At 39.3% G+C, this 20,376-nt stretch overlaps 1 protein-coding gene across 1 annotated transcript; it reads left to right on the top strand.

The window, feature by feature from the left end:
* The first annotated feature begins 715 nt into the window (after window positions 1–715).
* LOC116439569 (collagenase 3-like) lies at window positions 716–7,773 on the top strand. The gene is made up of 10 exons (XM_032099260.1): window positions 716–1,027; window positions 1,128–1,369; window positions 2,477–2,625; window positions 2,725–2,850; window positions 3,723–3,884; window positions 4,475–4,592; window positions 5,167–5,300; window positions 5,644–5,803; window positions 6,496–6,599; window positions 7,160–7,773. Exons 1-10 carry the CDS (start codon window positions 731–733, stop codon window positions 7,258–7,260), a joined length of 1,593 nt encoding a protein of 530 aa, XP_031955151.1. The 5' UTR covers window positions 716–730; the 3' UTR covers window positions 7,261–7,773.
* The last annotated feature ends 12,603 nt before the right edge of the window (window positions 7,774–20,376 follow it).

The raw sequence follows: 20,376 nt of genomic DNA, 5'->3' as shown, positions 1-20,376 counted from the left end.
CACCTCATAAGACAAAATCACATTTTTCTGTTATTCTAGACACACAGATCCATTGCCTACCTGTAGCTGGTATATTGCCTCTCTCAAAGTATTAGCTGTCTCATTGATATATGGTTGTCATCCTCTCATAAAACATATTGAATTCATGTCTTTTGAAGAAGATAAATTGTATGAATTAGTGACTCTACATGACCTGATTTATTACTAACAAAAAATGCTTTTAAATGTTCTTAAGTGTTTCCTGATATTTAACATTTCTATTTTTGAGTATGTCAGACAGTGAAGTATTCTGTAATATAGCTAGAAATTCTCTTTAAGGATTGCTGAAGTAAAATTTTTGTTAATGCTATGGAATTACAGCTCTTTACAGAAACAAGGAAATATAATATCATATTGTATATTCTATAATGCTATTTCTTATCAGCCAAGGCAATATTTATTAACAATTGCAGTTCTAACAATTTCAACTGTTAAAAATTGCTGTTGTACCAGTGTAATCATGAACTTTGTTAAATATTTTTATTGTTTATTAAATGGTAAAAAGACAATTTTTCTAGCCAAGAAAAGTAAGTTATTGCAGCATTGTTGCCGGTTATTGCCAGTGCAAGTTACTGCAAAATAATGAAAAGGTGTGGTTTGCTTCTGCCCATTTCTTCCCGCAGTCTCTCAATATTCAGAGACCTCATGTTTGTACAAGGATAGAGTTTCAGAGCCCTCAGCTGGGGAACGGATGCCTAAACCACAGTGTTGGGGAGGAGAAACAAACCAGCCATCTAAGCATGTTTACTTCCAGCAACGAGGAAGTTCTAACTTGTCCCTAAGTGGTGACTCATTGGGTTGGGACTATAAAAGTAAAGGTAACTGCTCTCTAAAACATCGGGGCTTCAGACTTCAGAAATCCAACATGATGCAATCAGGACTTCCAGCTGTTTTCTTTTTCTTGTTGGGTTTGCCATCTTGCCTGACAATCCCTATTCCCCTTGAAGACAGCCATGAATTCACAGAGAAAGACCTTCAGTTTGCCGAGGTACAGTACAAAATAATTTATTTGCATGTTCCACAAACAGTAAGTTGTGCAGTTACAACTGGTTGGAAACCAGGCTTGTTACTTCTTTTCCCCTTCTTAGCGCTATCTCAGGACTCACTATGATCTCCGTCCGAATCCTGCTGGCATAATGAGGAAGAGTGGAAATACAGTGGCTGCTAAACTTCGGGAAATGCAGGCTTTTTTTGGCTTGGAGGTGACAGGCAAACTGGATGAAGAGACATATGAGCTGATGCAGAAACCAAGATGTGGTGTCCCAGATGTGGGGGAATATAACTTTTTCCCTAGAAAACTCAAATGGTCAAAAATGAATTTGACATACAGGTAAATGCCTGGTATTTTGAGTGTTATTGCTGTTACTACCTTCTTAGCAGGTGCATTGCCCAGTAGGTCGCTCAGTACATGAGTTTGATGTGAGAAGGGTGCATTTGAGTTTGAAAAAATTAATATTGCAGTTTAAAACCCTTACAGCCCCACTTTTGGAAAGGTGCTCCCAGCCTACCTTGCATTTCAAGGAATTAAACATGAATTTTTTCCATTGCACTTTGTCATGGAAAAGGAAACCTGGTGTGGTGTAAGCTAGCAGCTCCTCCTTTGGCCTCTGTATAGACACTCAGGACACATCTATGGGGCCGAAAGAAAGAGGGGTAGGGACTCAGATCATGCAATTCTCTGGGTCACTTCTTAGCTCTGTTAGGACCTGGTTTAGTGCTTGGTCCACAGAAGACTTGACCGGGACAGAGTGGTGTAGTTGCAAACCAGTCTGTGTAGCGTGGCTGTGAGAGCAGTGTCTTCTCCTTCACATTCCAGGTGTGGATGTCTGTGTTTGATCAGACAAATCCCTGTACCATGACCTCAGAAAGTTGACCTTAGGAAGTGAAGGGCTGACAGTTCACATGTTAGCACTTTCTCCTCTAATTCTGCAAGGTTGTCAGCCTGGAATCTTAAACAGCTGCAGACTGAGTTTATTTAGCAGATTCCAAATATGAAATCACTAAAATCTATTAGTTCCATAGTGATAAATATTACTTTAATATGGACAATTATAGCCTATAAAAATCACTTTGGATAATGCTTTGCTCCTCCAGGAAGTGAGGATCATGAAATATTTTATACTACATAAAAAAGTTTGGAGTTACTGATTTTACTTAATACAGAATATATCTGTCATTTTCTAAATCTTCTGGTGCATAGAAAACCAGTTACAGAAAGCTGTTGTATCATTTCAGATATCTCTGAATTATTTTAATGCAGATAGAAATGTTTATTTTTATTTTTTTAATACTGTATGCAGCTGCTAAGCTCCTTGTTACACATTAAGGCCATATGACAAAAGCAAAAACTTTTAATGAGGTGTACAGTCAGGTAAAAGTGCATTTCATATTTCTTCAATTCACACAATTTAACTGGAGATATTAATGTGTTTGACAGAATTATGAATTACACTTCAGATCTGAGACATAATGAAGTAGACAGAGCTTTCAAAAAAGCATTTAAAGTTTGGTCTGATGTGACACCACTGAACTTCACCAGGATACGAAGCGGTATAGCTGACATCATGATCTCCTTTGGCACTAAAGGTAACACAGAACCAGTTGTTCTTACTTTATAAGTAAACAATATTCCTATATACATAACATGGAGTAATTAATTTAACAGTTTTGAATTTTGCTTTATAGAACATGGTGACTTTTACCCTTTTGATGGACCCTCTGGATTACTGGCACATGCTTTTCCCCCAGGCCCAGACTATGGAGGAGATGCCCATTTTGATGATGATGAAGTTTGGTCAGATGATTCTAAAGGTAACAGAAGTTCCTGAGATTATTTGAAATGGTGATAGATGGAAAAATTATCCCTGTTTGATACCTGTAAACAGTTTGTTTTGCCTGTTTTCTGTTTGTTTATCATTATGTTCACTGTACACACATAGGAAGCTGAGTTTAACCTCCAGTCATAAATGGAAGTTCAGTGTGTGCTTAGCAAAGATTTTAATATAACTCTCCTAAGTAAAAAAATGACACAAATGAGATTTTGTCATTTTGGCATTTCACTAGGCGCAGCTAGTTCTGATCACAGACTGATAGGAATAGCCTTACTGAAGCCTATAGCTGTACATTGCTTGCATTGAATTTGAAAACTCATTACCGTGCCTATTCAGGACAGTGTTTTAATAGAACAAAACACCATTTTTTTTCTGCTCTGGATTAGGTCACCCTCCTGTCATTAAAGCTAATTTCTGCAATACTGAAAATCATATGGACTCTCTACAGCAGGTGAATTCCCAACTAAAAAATGTTCTTGATATCAGTAGGACCAAGACTTCAACCTAGAGCTTTCCTGTGTTGCTAAGAAATTTCAAGAAATCTAAATCTCCCTACCTAGCAACATTTTCATATAAAATTTAGGCTGAACATCAGCTGTGAGACACTAGAACTATTAGGCCCTTACCAATGCAAAACCCATCATAGTTCACAAATGACAAGCAATTATGTTTGGTGTAAGGTGCCCCTGCTCAAGGCAGGGGGGTTGGAATCCTTAAGGTCCCAAACCATTCTATGATTTTATGAGTTATGTGTAATTTTTCCATGTATTCAGTTGTCTCATTCATTGTCCCATATGTTAAAGCACAGTGTGCAAGGAGATACACATTTACTTTTGCTGTGGTTTGTTATAGGCTATAACTTGTTTCTTGTTGCTGCCCATGAGTTTGGTCATTCACTGGGACTTGAACACTCTAGAGACCCTGGAGCTTTGATGTTTCCAATCTACACATACACTGGAAAAACTGGGTTTGTTCTTCCTGATGATGATGTGCAAGGGATCCAAGAGCTCTATGGTAAGTCTGTCTAATACATAATATATGTCTCCCGTATCATTATAGCCTGTTGCACATGCACTGCACAGTTACTGTGAGATGCAGATGTTCAATAACAATAGTCATAACTGATTAAGAATGATTCACTGGAACAGAAGATGCTTAGATTTAATAGTTCAGAGGGAAAACAATTAAGTGATGCTGCAGACCACAGTTGGTCACTGACCTGTCTCCTTTAGTGGTAGGTGATGGGGAGCAGAGTCTTTCTACTTTTTGACCTGCCTGAAAAGAGGGTAAAACAGAGTCTAAAGGTAGAAACAGAGCTATCTATGCTTCATTATGGAAAGAATAAAGCTTTTGGGGACCTTCAAAACCTGGTATAAAGAAAGCAAGTTCATTTAACATCTGTGCAGCACTCTTGAGCTGCCAAGTCCATGAAGGTATTTGGTTATAGGAGAGAAAGAGAGAACAGACTTTCCTGGTAAAAATTTTTTGCCTGTTATATTTGTATTCATCATGATCTTGGGAGCTCTTCCATGTTTTGTTCAATATCATGATCAGCAGAAAGGAAATTAACATTGTCAAGCTTACATCATATGATATGATTCCAGGTGCTGGAGACAAAGATCCAAACCCAAAGCATCCCAAAACACCAGAGAAATGTGATGTAGAATTATCACTTGATGCAATAACAGAACTTCGTGGAGAAATGCTGGTCTTCAAGGACAGGTAAAGAGACTTCCATATCATGGATGGTGGGTAGTGGATAAAGTTTGAGCAAGCAAAAACACCATTTCAGTTTTTTACTAAAGATTTGGGTAAACATACATTTAAAAGAGCACAAATCAATATAGATGTCTCTTAAGGAACTTTTTGGCAGGATTTATGATACAACTACAGACTTGACTGTTGTGAAGATAATATGGCTGAAGACTGACACTTTTGTACACATTTTTAAATTCATGGGACTTTCTTCAACATGCGTAATCTGCTAATATTTATTTGGGTGAAGTTGTACTGCATTCAGGAGCTTCACATGGGACAGCAGTGAAGTCTTATTCTAAATGAAAGAAGTTTAAAATTTGTTATTTTTTGAGATGACCACTGTGTGAGTGACAGAAATTGTCTGCAGCTGATGACTATGAGGAAAAGAAAGGTCTAAGAGGGGGTCTGTGTATTCAATATTCTATGTTACGATAACCATTAATTCACTAGTAATTTATTTTAATTATAGCACATCAAAGATACTGCTATTCTATGCTGTGACAAGAAACCTAAAATATATCCTCTTTTTCTCAACTAGGTTTTTCTGGCGACTGCACCCTCAGATGGTTGAGGCAGAACTGGTGTTACTTAAGTCCTTTTGGCCAGAGCTTCCAAATAAAATAGATGCAGCCTATGAAAATCCCATCAAAGATCTTGTGTTCATGTTTAAAGGTGAGATTTCGATTTTGTTGTTGGCAGAAAAATATACATATTTAATCAAGCTCAACAGATGGTGTAAAGGTAATCAATAGAAGAACAAAACATCCTACCTTCCTCGCTGGAAAAACAAACGGTTTCACCCCATGCACATCTATAAAATTTTCAGTGAATTAGGAGATGTACAATTAAGTTAGGATGCCCAGAGTCATAGTACAAATAGTCTAATACCTACTGAGTACGTGAGCCAAGAATCTCTTTGTTGTATGAAAATAGGCATCATGGTATGCTCATTTCATTCTGCTCTCGAAACTGAGTCTTTACAAAAGAATCACCCATACTTTGTTCATATTCTCAGGGAAAAAAGTCTGGGCTTTGAATGGCTACGACATAGTTGAAGACTTCCCTAAAAAGATACATGAAATGGGATTCCCAAAAGAAATGAAAAGAATAGACGCAGCAGTCCATGTTAAAGACACTGGCAAGACTCTCTTTTTCACTGGAAATAAGTACTGGAGGTAAGCTGGAGACAGGTCAATCTCGGCGTCCCTAGTCATAACCTGTCCAGACGTAAGGAAAGATCAGGAGTTTGGTTCAAACCAGGCATTTGACTGTTCCAGTCTGTGGTTGTCATTAATGCTATAGCTGTGTGCAACACGTTGTAAAGGCATATGCAAGCCTTTTATAAAAGTATGGGCACAGACTGTAAAAGCTGAATGTGTGTAAGGAAATGAGAACAAAGTGCTCTAATCTGGAGGAATTTGTGATTGGTCATGCCTGCTAGACAAAATTCCCATCTTGCTTCCTTGAGTTGCTTGTGTGACATGAATGCTATCAGTGCTGTGAGTAAGAATTCTGTCCCACTCTAGGGTGTCTCTTTTTCTATTGTCCATGAGTGGGGCTTGCAACCAGGTCTCATGCATAATTAAGACTTTACCACAGGCTTGTAGTACCAATACATCCAGGTGCAATAATCTCCATATAATACATACTTTATAAATCAGTTCTGAAAATGTAGATCCATTTGTTTTGTGCTTATTCCACTTCTGGTGGAGGTGTGCCCTGTGTATTGCCCCGAGTTTTACCACTGCACTAGACAGACTGCTGGCTTGCTTTGGGTGTGGGTAACTTCAAAATTTATGAAGGGCACAAGCCAAGCTCCCAGGCTGCTTAAAGTCCCTGATTCTGTTTTCTTTTGTGTTTCATATAGTTATGATGAAGAGGCAGAGGTTATGGAAGCAGGCTACCCCAGGCTGATAGAGGAAGAATTCCCAGGAATTGGTGATAAAGTGGATGCAGTCTATGAAAGAAATGGTACATAATCTGATTATGAAACTTGATTACAATTAATTGCCCTTGAAACTTGAGATTAAGGTCTTGTAGAAAACTCTGGCATTTGTAATTTTAATTTCTTCTCATCAACACTTCTGTTCTCGGCTGAATCAGTTTTCTGATCTAAATTGTGCTCTAGCCAAAAAAAGAGCCGCCTCCTTGCTTAGGGAACCTAAAGTGATATGCTTAATGTAGAAGCATTATAATGTGTCTGTTCCTTCAAATGGAGCACATTCCTACCCAAATTTTCAAGGAGTGTTTCCGAGTCAGTCTTAAAAATTAACATGCCAACCCTGTATTTTCCTGATCAAGTGCAGTAAGAATTTGACACAAGATTAAAAAACACCAGTTATTTTAAAACTCTGATCCAGGAAGTAGAATGAGGATCTTTAAAAAATTTAGCTCACTATTCTAAATATGAAAATGTTGCATTAGAGTTATTAAAAATGAAAACAAACAAGATAGTTACTGTTTTAAGGATAATTTTGATATGACAACACAGTTTCTTAGTGTTAATACTTTTTACCTTCCCTTTTCCTTAGGTTATCTCTACTTCTTCAACGGACCACTGCAGTTTGAATACAGCATCTGGAGTCAAAGAATTGTCCGTGTCCTGCATACTAACTCCCTATTTTGGTGCTAATTGCAGCTGAGCACCATGTCATAGGCTGCAGGGCAGCTTGTAGCGCATGGGAATATTATTAAAGTGGGCATTTAGGTTTACCAAAGGACAGAAAGGTTCTATGAACAAGTACTGGGCTACCTACCACCAAATATACACTGTATATGTGGACTTATACAGCTACATGTCACTCTGGAACTGATTTAACTTAATAGGAAAAGAAAAAAGAAATCATTAGCATTTCAAGGGACATTCCACCATTTAAAGTTTGTCTAGTATTGAAGTGAGATGCTGGATACATCACACATTATCATGAATGCTACTAATTCCCAGTAATCTGAGCACATCTAGCATCTTGCAAGGATCTCCTAGCATGTTCCAAGAAATAGACCCGATAAACCCAGGAGCATTGTATTTTTAAACTAAACCTTCTTCCCTTTTTGAAATTCCTTTTAACGTACTGGGTATTCCGATGTGTAATGAATGAGTCAGGTCTGCAGGATGACTCCTTGAGCAAGTAACACCAGGCAGCAATGAAGAAGTTAGGCAATTCAAAAGTATTTGGCTGCATCCCTGCTGGATGGGAATGTCCCCCTGGAAGCAGATGCCCATGTCATCTTTAGAACAAGGAGAAAGTACAGAAGCAGTGAGATGTCATTCCAAAGCAGACAGGAAAGCAGGAAAAGGGAAAATTACTCCCTGCAGAAATCATAAGCCTGTATGATACTGGGGAAACCAGAAGGAAGCAGCAACAAGAGAATCACACAGGTTGAAACCGTGCATGATGCTACATGTGGTATCACAGCCCACGGTTTCAGCTGGTGTTAACTGAAGTGACATTTATAGAGGTTATGCCTGTGCCAGGAGAGAACCTGAATATCCAAAGCAAAATATTGAAAAGAATGTATTTTTTCATGTTGGCCACTCTTTTAATATCTATATCAATTGTTTCAGTATATTGTAAGATTTTGTTTTGCTTAGTTTTGTTTTAAGCAATGCATATGATGTGGAACTGTGATTCTTTTGATTTTAAAAAATAATATTAAATCAACTGGAGGAATAAATCAACATTGTGAATTACTTAAATTAAAATTTTATGTGCTGCCTGTCTCAGAAGCAATAGCTATTGGACAAAAGAAATCAAGACCCTTAATCTGTGCATCATATTAATTAAGATTTTCACCTCTGTTTAAAAATATGATTTACTTTTTTTCCCCTCAAGAAAAATAATTATATAGAAAAGAGAAGGAGAAGAAGACAGAAGAGAGAAAAAAGGAAAGACTGCTCAAATCTGAAAAATAAGAACAAAGTTGGAATTAGTCCTTATCATTACAGAAAGAATGAGAAATTATTAAGAAATACTGGGTAAAACAGTTACACATTAGTTTGAATATCAAATATTATCAATTAATGAAAACTACATTGTCTTGTTCTGCCTCCTCAATACCAGCCCCTAAGTCAATCAATCAGCCAGGACTGCCAAGCAAAGCTCACCAAAAATTAATATCTTTAAACAGACATAAATGACCAGGCTTACCTAGTGATGGGCCAGATGAGGGTAATTCTGTAGCTCACACAACAGAGAAGGTTAGTTGAGATAACCTAACAGATTGAGAGGTCTCTTATGAACATAAAATTGTGAACTAATGAGTTTCAGACCTTGATAAGCTTAAAAGAAATGGATGGAAATAGAACTGGAAAAAAACCTTTACAAATAGAAAGACTTAAAGTGGACTAAAATCAAAGTTCTGGCTTGTGATAACATATTGAGAAAACTGCTGGGGGAAGAGTCAGTAAAATCCTCTAAGCATAACAAACATAAATTGGTTCAATTACATATAAAAATAATTCTTGACAGACACAGTGTGCCTGAAAAAAAAAATGTTTAATATTGGGCTGAAGTTTTACTTTATTCTTGGCAGTGAAATAAGGGTCTGGACATGTAATCTTAGTCTTCATTTTCCTCAGTATAAAGACTTGGTGACAAATTGTATCAAAATAATAATGAGTCTTCCATAAGGACTAGTTGTTGAGTCTGAGTCTTCTGAGTTCCAAAGGTCTGACATGAGCTGCACTGGATAAGGGAATGCAAAAGCGGACAGGGAAGCAAGAGATGTCAATGAATGTCTTTCACATCTATGTGAATTTCTGTTAACATTGAACACTTGGCAGGGGAAAAAGGTACTGCATAGGAAGCTGGACCTTCAAAAGCCTTCAGCATGATCATATCCAGCTGCTATCCAGCCCAAACAGACAAATTCCTGTTAGCTGCTGGGCTGACTGGAAGCAGCCTTTGGCACAAGTCCAAGCACAGCTCCAGCTTCTGTGTCCACATCCCCAAGAGACGGGAGCTGTTCTGTGGTTAGCTCTACCTCAGCTGAGAAAAGTACCAGGCTGTCAGTTCCTGGCATTTTCTTGAGAAAAAAAAATGGAAAAAACTGCTTGTGCTATGGACGTAGAAGGCTGAGATCAGAGCCAGAGGGACCCTGTTGCTGCTGTCAGCCAGAAAGGAAAACTCTCCACAGTACCTTGTGCCCTGGGACCCATTGCCACCACATGAGAATAACACTGCATGGGTGCCTGGTGGAGACCCCATAGGATATCACCCAAGACCATCAAGAATTGAAAAGAAATAAGTCTTTTTCCCAAGGCAGAGATTGAATTGACGGCTTTCTCTGAGATGTGAGTGAAGAAAGGACCAGAAGGAGGCTGAAGCAGCTGTCCCCCAGGATGTAATACAAGCAGAACTAATAACTTCCCACCAGCTTGCTAGTTTTTATGTGAATACACAAATCCACCTAATGGCAGGGGATGGCCTGAAATCGTGTCAGGGAGGTTTAGGCTGGATATTAGAAAAAGGTTCTTCACCCAGAGGATGGTTGGGCACTGGAACAGGCTCCCCAGGGAAGTGGTCACAGCCTCAAGCCTGACAGAGTTCAAGAAGTATTTGGGTAACACTCTCAGGCACATGGTGTGACTCTTGGGGTGTCCTGTGGAGGGCCTTCATGGTGTGATCCTTGTGGGTCCCTTCCAACTCAGCATATTCTGTGATTCTGTAATTCGCTGACTAGTACATGAACAGCTATTGATTAATGTGTCTTTTACATCCATGTTTATCTCTACTAGGAATGATCATTTGAAGGGAGAGAAAGGATAAGGCAAGAAAAGGAATGTGTCAGATGATCCTCAGGGAGCTTTCTGTGCTGGTTAAATGCTCCTGAACAAGTAGGACTTAAAGGATGCAAATATATATTCCAGGTGAGAAAAAAAGTGAGCAAACATCATTTAAACTTTCCAAAGTGAGAAACTAGGCAACACTGTAAGAGTTTCCATGAACTAGAGATATACTAGTAGCTGAGAAACTTGAGAAGGAATTCAGTGTTCTGAAAATGCCTTTTTTTCCTTAACATAATCTCCAGAAACCTGCTCTGCAGACACTAGATGGCAGTGACAGCTTTGCTTCTTAGAGATTCTGCACGGAACCAAAAATTATAATGGTGTGTGAGGAAGACACAGGTAACTACAGTGAATTCTTATATTAAGTGAAGATATAAAAACTCCAGACACTAATATGAGAATTTAATTATTTATTCTATTGAAATTCAGATCTCTGAGCAAAAATGTAGGATATTACAATGTTCAGGAAGCTTCTAGATATATTCACTATCAGGGCTACTAATTTTTAAGTATTTTCTGGAATTCAATGCGATACACTTAAAACAGTATACTCTTGTCCTAGGCACAATGCAATGCCTTAGTCTAACTCCATTCATTGGAAAATTACACAGACACGTACACAGGCATGTTCTAACTGCCTGGGATCCAGGCAAACTTTCAGTATTCTTACTGACTCTGGAGAGAACTTACTGTTTCAGCAGTTTCTCAGATTGACTTAACAAGGATCTAGACCTCAGCCTTCAGTCTAGGTCAAAGAAGTGCACGTTCACTTATGCTGTGGTGAGTGTGTGTTCATCTGTCCTGCTGGAGATGTTTTGTCTTTACACATGTACAATTAAACAGTACTCTTTGGAAAGACTGACAGTCCACTAACCAGAAAGCTCATTTGGGATGTAGGATCAAGACCTTCTGTCAATTTTGTTTGGGAGTTTTTTGCAAAAAAGTGAGGTGTCTGCACACATGGTGAATCCACACCAGTTTTTGGGTTTGATGGTTGCGCTGCTTCTGATGAAAAACATTTCCAGAGAAAACCTCAGTAGCTCTCCCTAAGATGACGCGGAGGGTACAAAGCCCACACAGACTCCATCCAGCCTGGGATCTTCTTCTTTCCTGCTTAACACAGAGGGTTTGAATTTCCAGCCAGCCATTTCAGGACTATCTCTGGCACTCACTTCACCTATGTCCCATGTGCTGTTCTACAGAGGGTGTGCTCTGCTCCTGTCCCCTTACTCACAGGAAATGGATGAAAGAACATTTTCCTCGAAGGAAACTCTTACCAGGCAGAGACAAGCAGGTTTCAGTTTCTTTTTTAAATGTCATATAATGACTTTCCTACTGCCACAGAAATACAGGATGGTGCATTTCTGTGTGTATTGGAGTAAGCAATCCATGTTGTGTCTTGGCTTTTTTCTGGACTACACCAGGATCCTCCTACCACTGGGCAGGAGTAGGCTCATGGAGCAGTGTCCTCAGAATGGTCAGATCCATACTGCGTAGTCTCTGCTGGATCTCACATGATCCTGTTCTGCTCTTCTTAGAAGAGGGGAATGGGTCATTTCAAGGGTGAACTATTGCTTTCCCAGCCCAAATTACATTATTACAGCACTCTGTAACTTCATAATTACAGGGATTAACACCCCAGGAAGTAAGAAAAATTTCTTTTTATATCTGAATGATTTGTGTTGTCTGAATATATTCTTCACAGGAGCACACAAATGATGTAGCCCTCCTCAGAGTCTCTCATCCTAAGAAGAACCTGTGAACATTTGCTGGCAATCAGCCATGTCTGAAGGGTCTGGAGCTCATAGTGTCCTTCCCACTATCTCTTTATCTAGCAAATGTCCTTTTCAGACTCAGCTTGGACTGTGTCCTGAGCATGTCCCCCATTGTGCGCCATCCTGAGAGGGATAAGTAGTTTAAGCACTGTCAGGAACTGCTATGCAGCAACAGCCCCGCACTAACCTAGCAAGCATTAGGGAGGAAGCACGTGCAAGCCAGTGCAGTTGTGACGAGGGATCCATTCTGGGGGTGCTTTTCCTGGGCTGTTTGCTGGTGTCCCTTGCTGGTCTGCACAGGCAGTCCACAGTCTCTGTCAGGAAGGACATGGGCAGTTGTAGCTTTGACTGGTGGACTCAGTGCTGTTGGTAGTGGGAGCAAAATGATTTAGGAGACCTTGGTAGATAACCACAGCTTCAGGATCCCAGCAGTCAAGGCATAGAATGCTTATACATGTGTCCCTGTCCATGGCAGGGGCGTTGGAACTAGATGATCTCGAAAGTACCTTCCAACGCAAACTATTCTATGACTCTATGGTTCCGTGATTAAATTAATGGTTCCAGGCTGGTTTTGAGTGAATCAGGAGAACTAAACATATAAATCTTACCCCTGGTCCAAATTATGTACTCTTTTGCTATAGCACATGGGTGTTATAATGGCAAATCATGCAGAGATGCATGATGGGGTCAAAAGATATCAGTGGTGCAGAGAAGACAGGGTGAGACAAATGCCAGAAAGAAACTTGGTCATGGAAAGCTGCAAGGACCCTTGGGATAAGACCCATGTTTGAGGGCTCCCAAGGCAAGCTGCAGTACAGGTAAGCCAGGACCATTGGAGCTGTCTGTGCAGTGCCACAGAGTGCAGTTTCAACAAGGGGCAGTAAGGATGTGGCCAGGCAGCTGGAACAACTGAGATTGGTAAAATACTTGCTGTCCTTCTAGCTACATATTCTGATCTGTCGGTTGATCAGATTAGAACCTGCAGACAAAAGCCATAAAGGAAAGCCATTTTCATTATTCTGGCAGAGCCTAAACGCAAGGTTGGTTTATGCCTCAAAGTAGCCCATATCAGAGATTTAGCTGATGGCTGATTTCGGTCTGTAACACTAATAATTTAGCACACCATTTTATTGAGAAAATGCTTTTGTAGTTCCAATGTGGATGTTCAGCACCAAAACACAGGGAAAGAAGCTCCAATAGGGTCATTGGTTCACCAGTTATCTTGTATATGAGAACAGATTTCCAACTGAGGTCAATTTCAAATTTAGAGAAACAAAAATTAAGTTACACTCTCAAAAGTACGACAGAAACATCCTGTCTAAAATTCTGTTGAAAATTGTGGTACAGGAAATAAAATGCACCCAGGTCTATCTACAGTGATAGAAAACAGTGAATGACATTGCAACAGGGAGATAGAGAGCTATAACAGGAGAATGAGGATGTAGTAAGAAATACAAAGCAAGTGATAGCATTAATTTATTTCCAATTACTGTATTTGTATAATTACTAGTAGTATCTGAAGTGTGACTATTAAGAAAGAAATAATCAATAAGAAGACTGTTAGGATTTGAACCAAGATTCAAACCAAACAGAAATCTTAACATTGACTTCACTTGGTTTTGGTTTAGGGAATAATTGCCCGGATAACAGCTGCTTTGCAAAGAGCTTGGGCAAATTATTGCTCTCATATAAGTAGTCTCAAATTTAATAGCAAGTTGAGAGAAGATGCTACAAACTTATGTTTTGGAAGAGCACCTGGATCTGGTACCATTCAGGCATTTCAAAAAAACGGCAGCAAAAGCCCTTTGGCAGTTTTCTGCTGAGTGCCAAGGAGGAAACACACAGCTCACAGCTTCACATTCGGGAATTTTCTGTGCTGTGTTCATGAGACTTAGAGGATGAGTTGCACTCTCTGAAACTGAGTCACTTGATGCACAAAGTAAATATCGGATGTGGGCTCCTTCTCCATCTGTGAGGCTGCACAAGCATCAGCTCCAGAAGGAAAATGCTTGTTGAAATTTCAGGCTCAAACAATCCAGTGCTGTGCATGCAGCCTTAAATAAACACCGGAAATTTTAATTGTTATGATTCCTACTCTATTCATAGCTCTCTCCATTAAAATTTTCATGACACTCCAAGGAATGACTTGCATTATCTTGACATGTGTTTAAAAATGTGACATTTCTCCTTGAATCTAATCATTAGAGAGGCAGAACGTCAGCAATACCCAGCTGTCCAAATTAGGCTATCTCAGATGGTCCTATTCTTTTCTATCCATAATGGAAATGAGGAGTAAACAAGATCCTGTCCTGTGATATTTCAAGCGCTGCTGAATTTTTCATTGTTTTTCTTTAGTTCTTTCTTGCATAGATACAGGCGTTCTTAATATCCACATTCTCAACTGAATCTCAGATTTAAAATAAGACAGTAATCTCAACAGATATTTTGTGCTCATTATGAAAGACTATTCCCCTATGATCTATTTTTAAACTATTGTCCTAGTTCACTGAATGTGTCATTGTTCTTATACCAAGAGCAGTAAATATGAGGACCTACTTTCTGCAAGTTGCTTGCTTATGTATCTTTAGCAGAGCTCTTTTTTTTTTTTACTTTAGAACTGATGTTACCATTTCTTGCCCTTTGATGTGAGCAATATTTTTTAATTCTCCTGACAGTTTTGGCAGACTTTTTTTCTTGCTATTTGCTTCGTAAGCCTGTGTGACCAGAACTAGACACAATATTTAGGTCAGACTGAATCAGGTCATTATGTTTCCAGAATTATCATTAATCTCCTCCTCTACACTTTATAGTCTTATTTTTTATGGATGTGTATTGGTTTTAGTTGTTATAATAGGTTTACTTTAATCTTGGTTATCCGAGATAGCATCTAATAAGGAAAGACAAGCCACAGAAACACAAATTTAAGAAATGCCTCCAAAATTACATGAAAATAAGCAGGAGTCAAGGACACCATTGGTTTTGCTTCAGTGATTAGCTATCTGCCATTTATCATCTTCTCTGTGTTTACTGAAGGTCAGAGATTTACAGTTCAATATGCGTCAACGCCAACTGCCAGTACTGAATCACAAAGAAGCCCGGCCATCCTGTTACAATGGAACCACTCAGGAATAAAATAATAGATATTAGTGTTAGACGAAGACAGAGGACTGCATGAAACTAGGAATTATTTTCCTTCTTCCGATGTGTTTTACGGCAGGGTACTCCCCACTCAGATTACTGTGCCAATTTTATGATGCCAGGTTTTAGAAAATGAGTTTAAAAACAGCCGGAAGGCAAGAAACGTAGTCTGAAAATACACTTCTCGGAGGCAGAGGATCTGGGAAAACAACCTACTTTATGACAGGGTAGAGATTTAATGAATGTATGGAATGCAACCTTTGGGGTACAGGATAGGAACAAACCGTGGCAACAGGAAAAGGGGGAAGGTTACTGCTACCAGTAAACTCTACCAGTGCTGTTATCCTTACAAGGGAGGATACATGAAAGCAAAATTCAAAGGAGCAAGAAATGTCAAGCCAAACTTTACAAATAAGTGAGACCCACAGCTTTGATCCAATGATGAAATGTATGCACAGATTAAATCACCCGCCTTCGCAGATTAGCCTACAAGATTAGGCGGCTGTAATTCTACCACCACCACCCCAGGACACACCTTACAGCAACCACAGCTGTGTAGGTGGCACAGATGTGTTTAGGCTCAAAGAGGGTAGACTAAATTTTGACAAGGTGATATAATCAAAGCAATTCTCAGTATTATTTCTAGCAATGCAATTTGTTACTGAAAATAGTGCACATGTAAAATATCTATTTCTTAAAATATCTCAATGACATAATTAACCTCACTTCCTCTGTGTGAGATGACTAAACAACACTCTATATGTCTGCATAGTCAATACAGAAGTTGCAAGGCTATATGATAGGGTGATTACTGTATCATTAGTGAGTTGCCTTGGGAATGACCAAAATAGACTCTTGCTTCTTCTGAAATACCAGGGCTGAAGCAGAGGCAGGCTTTAGAGACAATGGAACTCAAGGTAAAATGCCTTCTGTTTTGGCACAGACATGCTCTTTCTTGTGGACCAGGGAAAAGCAGTCTTCGTAACTCCAGTTTGGGATGAGTCAATTCCTCCTCTAAAGAGTTTATGCTCCAGGGAGATGTAACGCACAGTGAGCTGGCAGATATAACCACAGTAGCCCATGAGCAGAGCACCAGCCTGCAGGAGTCAGAACCCATCCATGGTGTATTTCTTATTCCCAAGTTTGGATGACATGCTGTTGGTTGGAGAAGCCAAAGACAGAGACAAGGACCACCATGAAGAGGGCCAGGCAGGGACCAGGGAAGGGAAGGCGAGTGATGGTCATGGAGAGTGAAGGATGGGGGACTATCTCAGACTGCCCTGGACTGTGGGGCAGCTCAAAGCTATAATGCATCCCACTCATACAGGAAATGTGGAGCGAGTCCTTTGCTGCTCAGTTTCCTTTCTATGGAGACATAGTTTGTGCTTGATTTGATTCCCAGAGGAAACTGAAACTGAGAGCTGGGAATTTGCTTCCAGACCACTTTGCTTAGATGTAGGGAAGATGTTTAATTGCCCTGCATTTCTTATAAGCCCTATTGAATGGCATGACATTGTATCCTCAAATTTTAATATTTACAGTGTTTTGTTAGTGAGTTTTTAGATTATGGTCTATATTGGACCTTTTGCTAAGAAAGCAGCAGAGTCCTAGCCAGACCTGGAGAAAGAAAAGCTTTCCAAGCCTGACCGTTCATTCGCTCAGGATTGTTTTCAGAGTCAGGCTGAAGGCTTCAAACTTCCTGTTTGAAGTTTCAGAGCATGAAGGATGAGTTATTTTTGTATAAACAGTAAACATTTTCCATGAGCTAGCTGGTTAACTAGATCCTGCCTTCTCAAAAGGAGAGATTTACTGGGTCTTGGTGTTCAGTTCTAAATAATGTGTTTTTCTGCAAAAAAATTCTGCTGTTACTCAACACAAGCAATGCCAAGGAAAGCCTGTAACCCCATGTTTGAGACAAACTAAGAAGCTTTGGATGTTGTGTTGTCTTCATTCCTTTCCATTACAATGAGAAGAGAGCAAAGAGTGGTAGTGATCATGCCAGAGATGTGCTTTCACAGGCAGAGCCATTGAGGTCACTCCCGCAGCTTATAAAATTTTTTTAAAATTAAAAAATTTTTACACTTCTGGGGCATCTGAGATTACATTTCAAAGTTGCTTAAACAGCTAAAACACATTCAAATTATTTTTCTGTGCAGGTCTGAGAAAGTGGCTCTGCTCCATATGCTTGGCAGTATTTTCATTATTTTTCATACTGGAGATCATCACAAGCAACAGTTGGGTTTTTTTCTTGGGAATATTCCAGATTTATTGTGTGGGTGTAGTACATGTCTCCATGATCCCCTTGACTAGTCTGCTTCCTCACTTTGAATCATTAGATATTTCCATTAAGCAGATTGCACCGATTTAATTTTATTTTGGCTCTCAGGGGCCACAAACCCTTTCTCATTTGCTGTGTCAGGCATTCTTCATCTGGCATGGAGTAAATAGCAAAGACCTGGAGGGCCTTTCTGCACCCAGCAAAAGAACAAATGGGCCAGGCTGTGTTATGTCATGCAGCAGGAAATAATGCTTGCTAGGACTTGAATGGAGGTTAATATAGTTCGGATTAGTGTTGGAAGAGCAGCTTTTGAGCCTTCCCTGATATGTGACTTCTGTAACAGTATCTGCATTTGGATGTCATGGAAGCCAGCAGGATTTCCATCCTGATTGGATCCTCTGGGTTCAGTTGTCACATAAATGACACAAATTAGGCATCCCATTCCTCCCACCTTGCCCACCCCTCAATGCCCTAAAATTTTTCAGGATGTTTAATTTCAAAGGCTTTCAAAAGGAATTCAAGTATCATCCAGCAAAAAACAGCTGCAGGTAAGGAGATGTAATACAAGTGTCCTGAGACTTCATCAAACACTTCTCAGTTACGCTCTCGTCCCCAAACCACCTGGCAGTGTATAGGTGATAACATGTGATGGCAGATGATGGAACATAAGGGACTCACTTATTTGAAAAAACAATTGCAAAACAGTTAATCAGTGAAGGAAGGTACAGGACAACCTTCAGGGTAGTAAGAGAACGTGTAAACCCAGAAAAGAACATGCACTTGCATAAAGACCTTTTTTCAGCAGACAGGGTGAAATGCTTCCATAGTGTTACAGGAAAAATGGAGAAAATAAGCTAGGTATGTAACAGAAAGAAGGAAAACATTTTGTGCAACTGAACTACAGGATAAATTGTAAAACTCCTTTTTTCATACTTAGCTGTGAGATAAAAATAGCAGAAGCAGCACATTGGAGTAATTACTTCTTTATTAATAGTGAATACTTCTTCTATCCATGTAATCTCTTCTGAGCTAATGTAATTTCTTTTACTTGCATTCATTGGAGCAGGTTTGACTTAAAATCAAGTAACTGAGATATCATGCATGTGATTTCAGTTTGAGCTTAAGGCGTGGTATCTTTCAAGTAGAACTGATTGACTGCGAAAGAAAAATAAATTCTTCTTTTGGAAAGATAGAAATTATTTTTGGTTAAAGAATGAGTTTGGTTTTAGTAATTATTTATTGATCTGAAGGCAAAACCCAGTGGCTTCACAATTAGTTTCCAGAACTCTTACAGCCTTGGTGCCATGACAACTTCCCTGGACAATCTGTTCCAGTGACCAAGAACTATCTCAGTGAAAAACCTCTTCCTACTGCCCAATCTGAACTTCCCCTGATGCAGCTTCATTCCATTTCCTCATGTCCTATGGCTGGTCATACAGCACCGTGAGTTATGTAAATGAAATCATTTTCACCTTTGTTACAGAAACAAACGAAGCCAGAAACAAAGCAAAAACATTTTCTTGCTAAGCGCATGAAGAAAGTAGAAAGATTTGGCTGTTATTGAAGGTAGATTAATGCTCTAAATAAGGACAACATGCTTCATTCATATTCATAAGATAAACCTGGCTTACATTACCTAAGGGACTTTGGGTATTTTGCAATCTTGTTCTCTTTCTGCCTAATCATGGGGTATCCCTGAAGTTGTACAAATTGCTTAATCGTCTCCTCTCTTCAACAATGGCTCACTTCTCCTTTTGTGCAGATTGAGGACTGAGCTTAGCAGAGGTAAAGGGCTGAAGCCATCATGAACTTGAATTGAATATGGTATTAAGAGGGATCTTCCTTACACATGGTCTGGACATGTATTCCCAGTAAGCACACACCAGCCTTTGGGAGGCCAGGTGTGCTCCTGTGATGCTGTGTCAGTGTGTTAACAGGGTCCCCTTCACAGAGCCTCCTCTTTGCGTGGACACCACATAGTCTAACTTTTACCAGTGTAACAGCCTCTAAAGGAAATGCTAAGCCAGATGTAAAATTATCCTCTGCTTCCCATGTAGTCAATGAAGAAAGGTAGACAGAAGGCGATTCACACCACTAATACCTCAACTTCTGTCTGAAGACATCTGTTTTTCTTCATTGACTGCAATTAGGAAACTGGATGACTGTGCTCCTAACCTAGACAAATCTATGAAGCCACTACATTTATGCAAGATTGTCTTAGATTTAGGCAAGTTTTTGAATTTTACATGCAACACCCTTGGTTTTTTACCTTTTTAAAAATCAAATTACTAGCATTCTGATATGTTGAAGCATTTTTCAAAGGGGTTTTTTTGGGACATCCGGTTTCTTTTCACCTTTGGACCCTCAGAAAATTCAGATCCCCTCTCATTCAAGTACCTGAAATTTTTACTCCACCTAACTTCTGATAAATTCATTGATTTTGCCCAATGAAAGTCAAGATGCTATGACTTAGTCAGTAGATAACATTTCACTTTTTGTAGTCAGCTCTTCATTGGTACTCAGCAAAGTCCAGGCCAAAATAGAAATACTTCATAATGGGGGCACTGATTACTGGTAATCACCATGTTGTCTACAATACCAAGGTCCATCTAGACCCTGCAGCTGTTTTTGTTAGGTTGAGGTGAGTCCTTCAGGTGAAACATAAATGTTTAAACACTTGCTATCCCCTTTGGGCTTATGTTTTTGTTAAAGCAAAGAAACAGAATATTCTTATAAAGCTCTTTTAATGTATTTTAAGTGTGTACATTA

This window comes from Corvus moneduloides, chromosome 2 (genome assembly GCF_009650955.1).
Source record: "Corvus moneduloides isolate bCorMon1 chromosome 2, bCorMon1.pri, whole genome shotgun sequence".
Lineage (NCBI taxonomy): Eukaryota > Metazoa > Chordata > Aves > Passeriformes > Corvidae > Corvus > Corvus moneduloides.
The sequence above is the reverse complement of the archived record's forward strand: the minus strand, read 5'-3'. Positions and strand labels throughout refer to the sequence as shown.

What these genes read in the sequence shown, in the direction of transcription:
- LOC116439569 (XM_032099260.1), top strand. Translation starts at nt 731, where the DNA reads ATGCCTAAACCACAGTGTTGGGGAGGAGAAACAAACCAGCCATCTAAG. An exon ending in ATGCTGGTCTTCAAGGACAG is followed by an intron (nt 4,593 to 5,166) that starts GTAAAGAGACTT and finishes TTTCTCAACTAG; the next exon opens with GTTTTTCTGGCGACTGCACC. An exon ending in ACTGGAAATAAGTACTGGAG is followed by an intron (nt 5,804 to 6,495) that starts GTAAGCTGGAGA and finishes TGTTTCATATAG; the next exon opens with TTATGATGAAGAGGCAGAGG.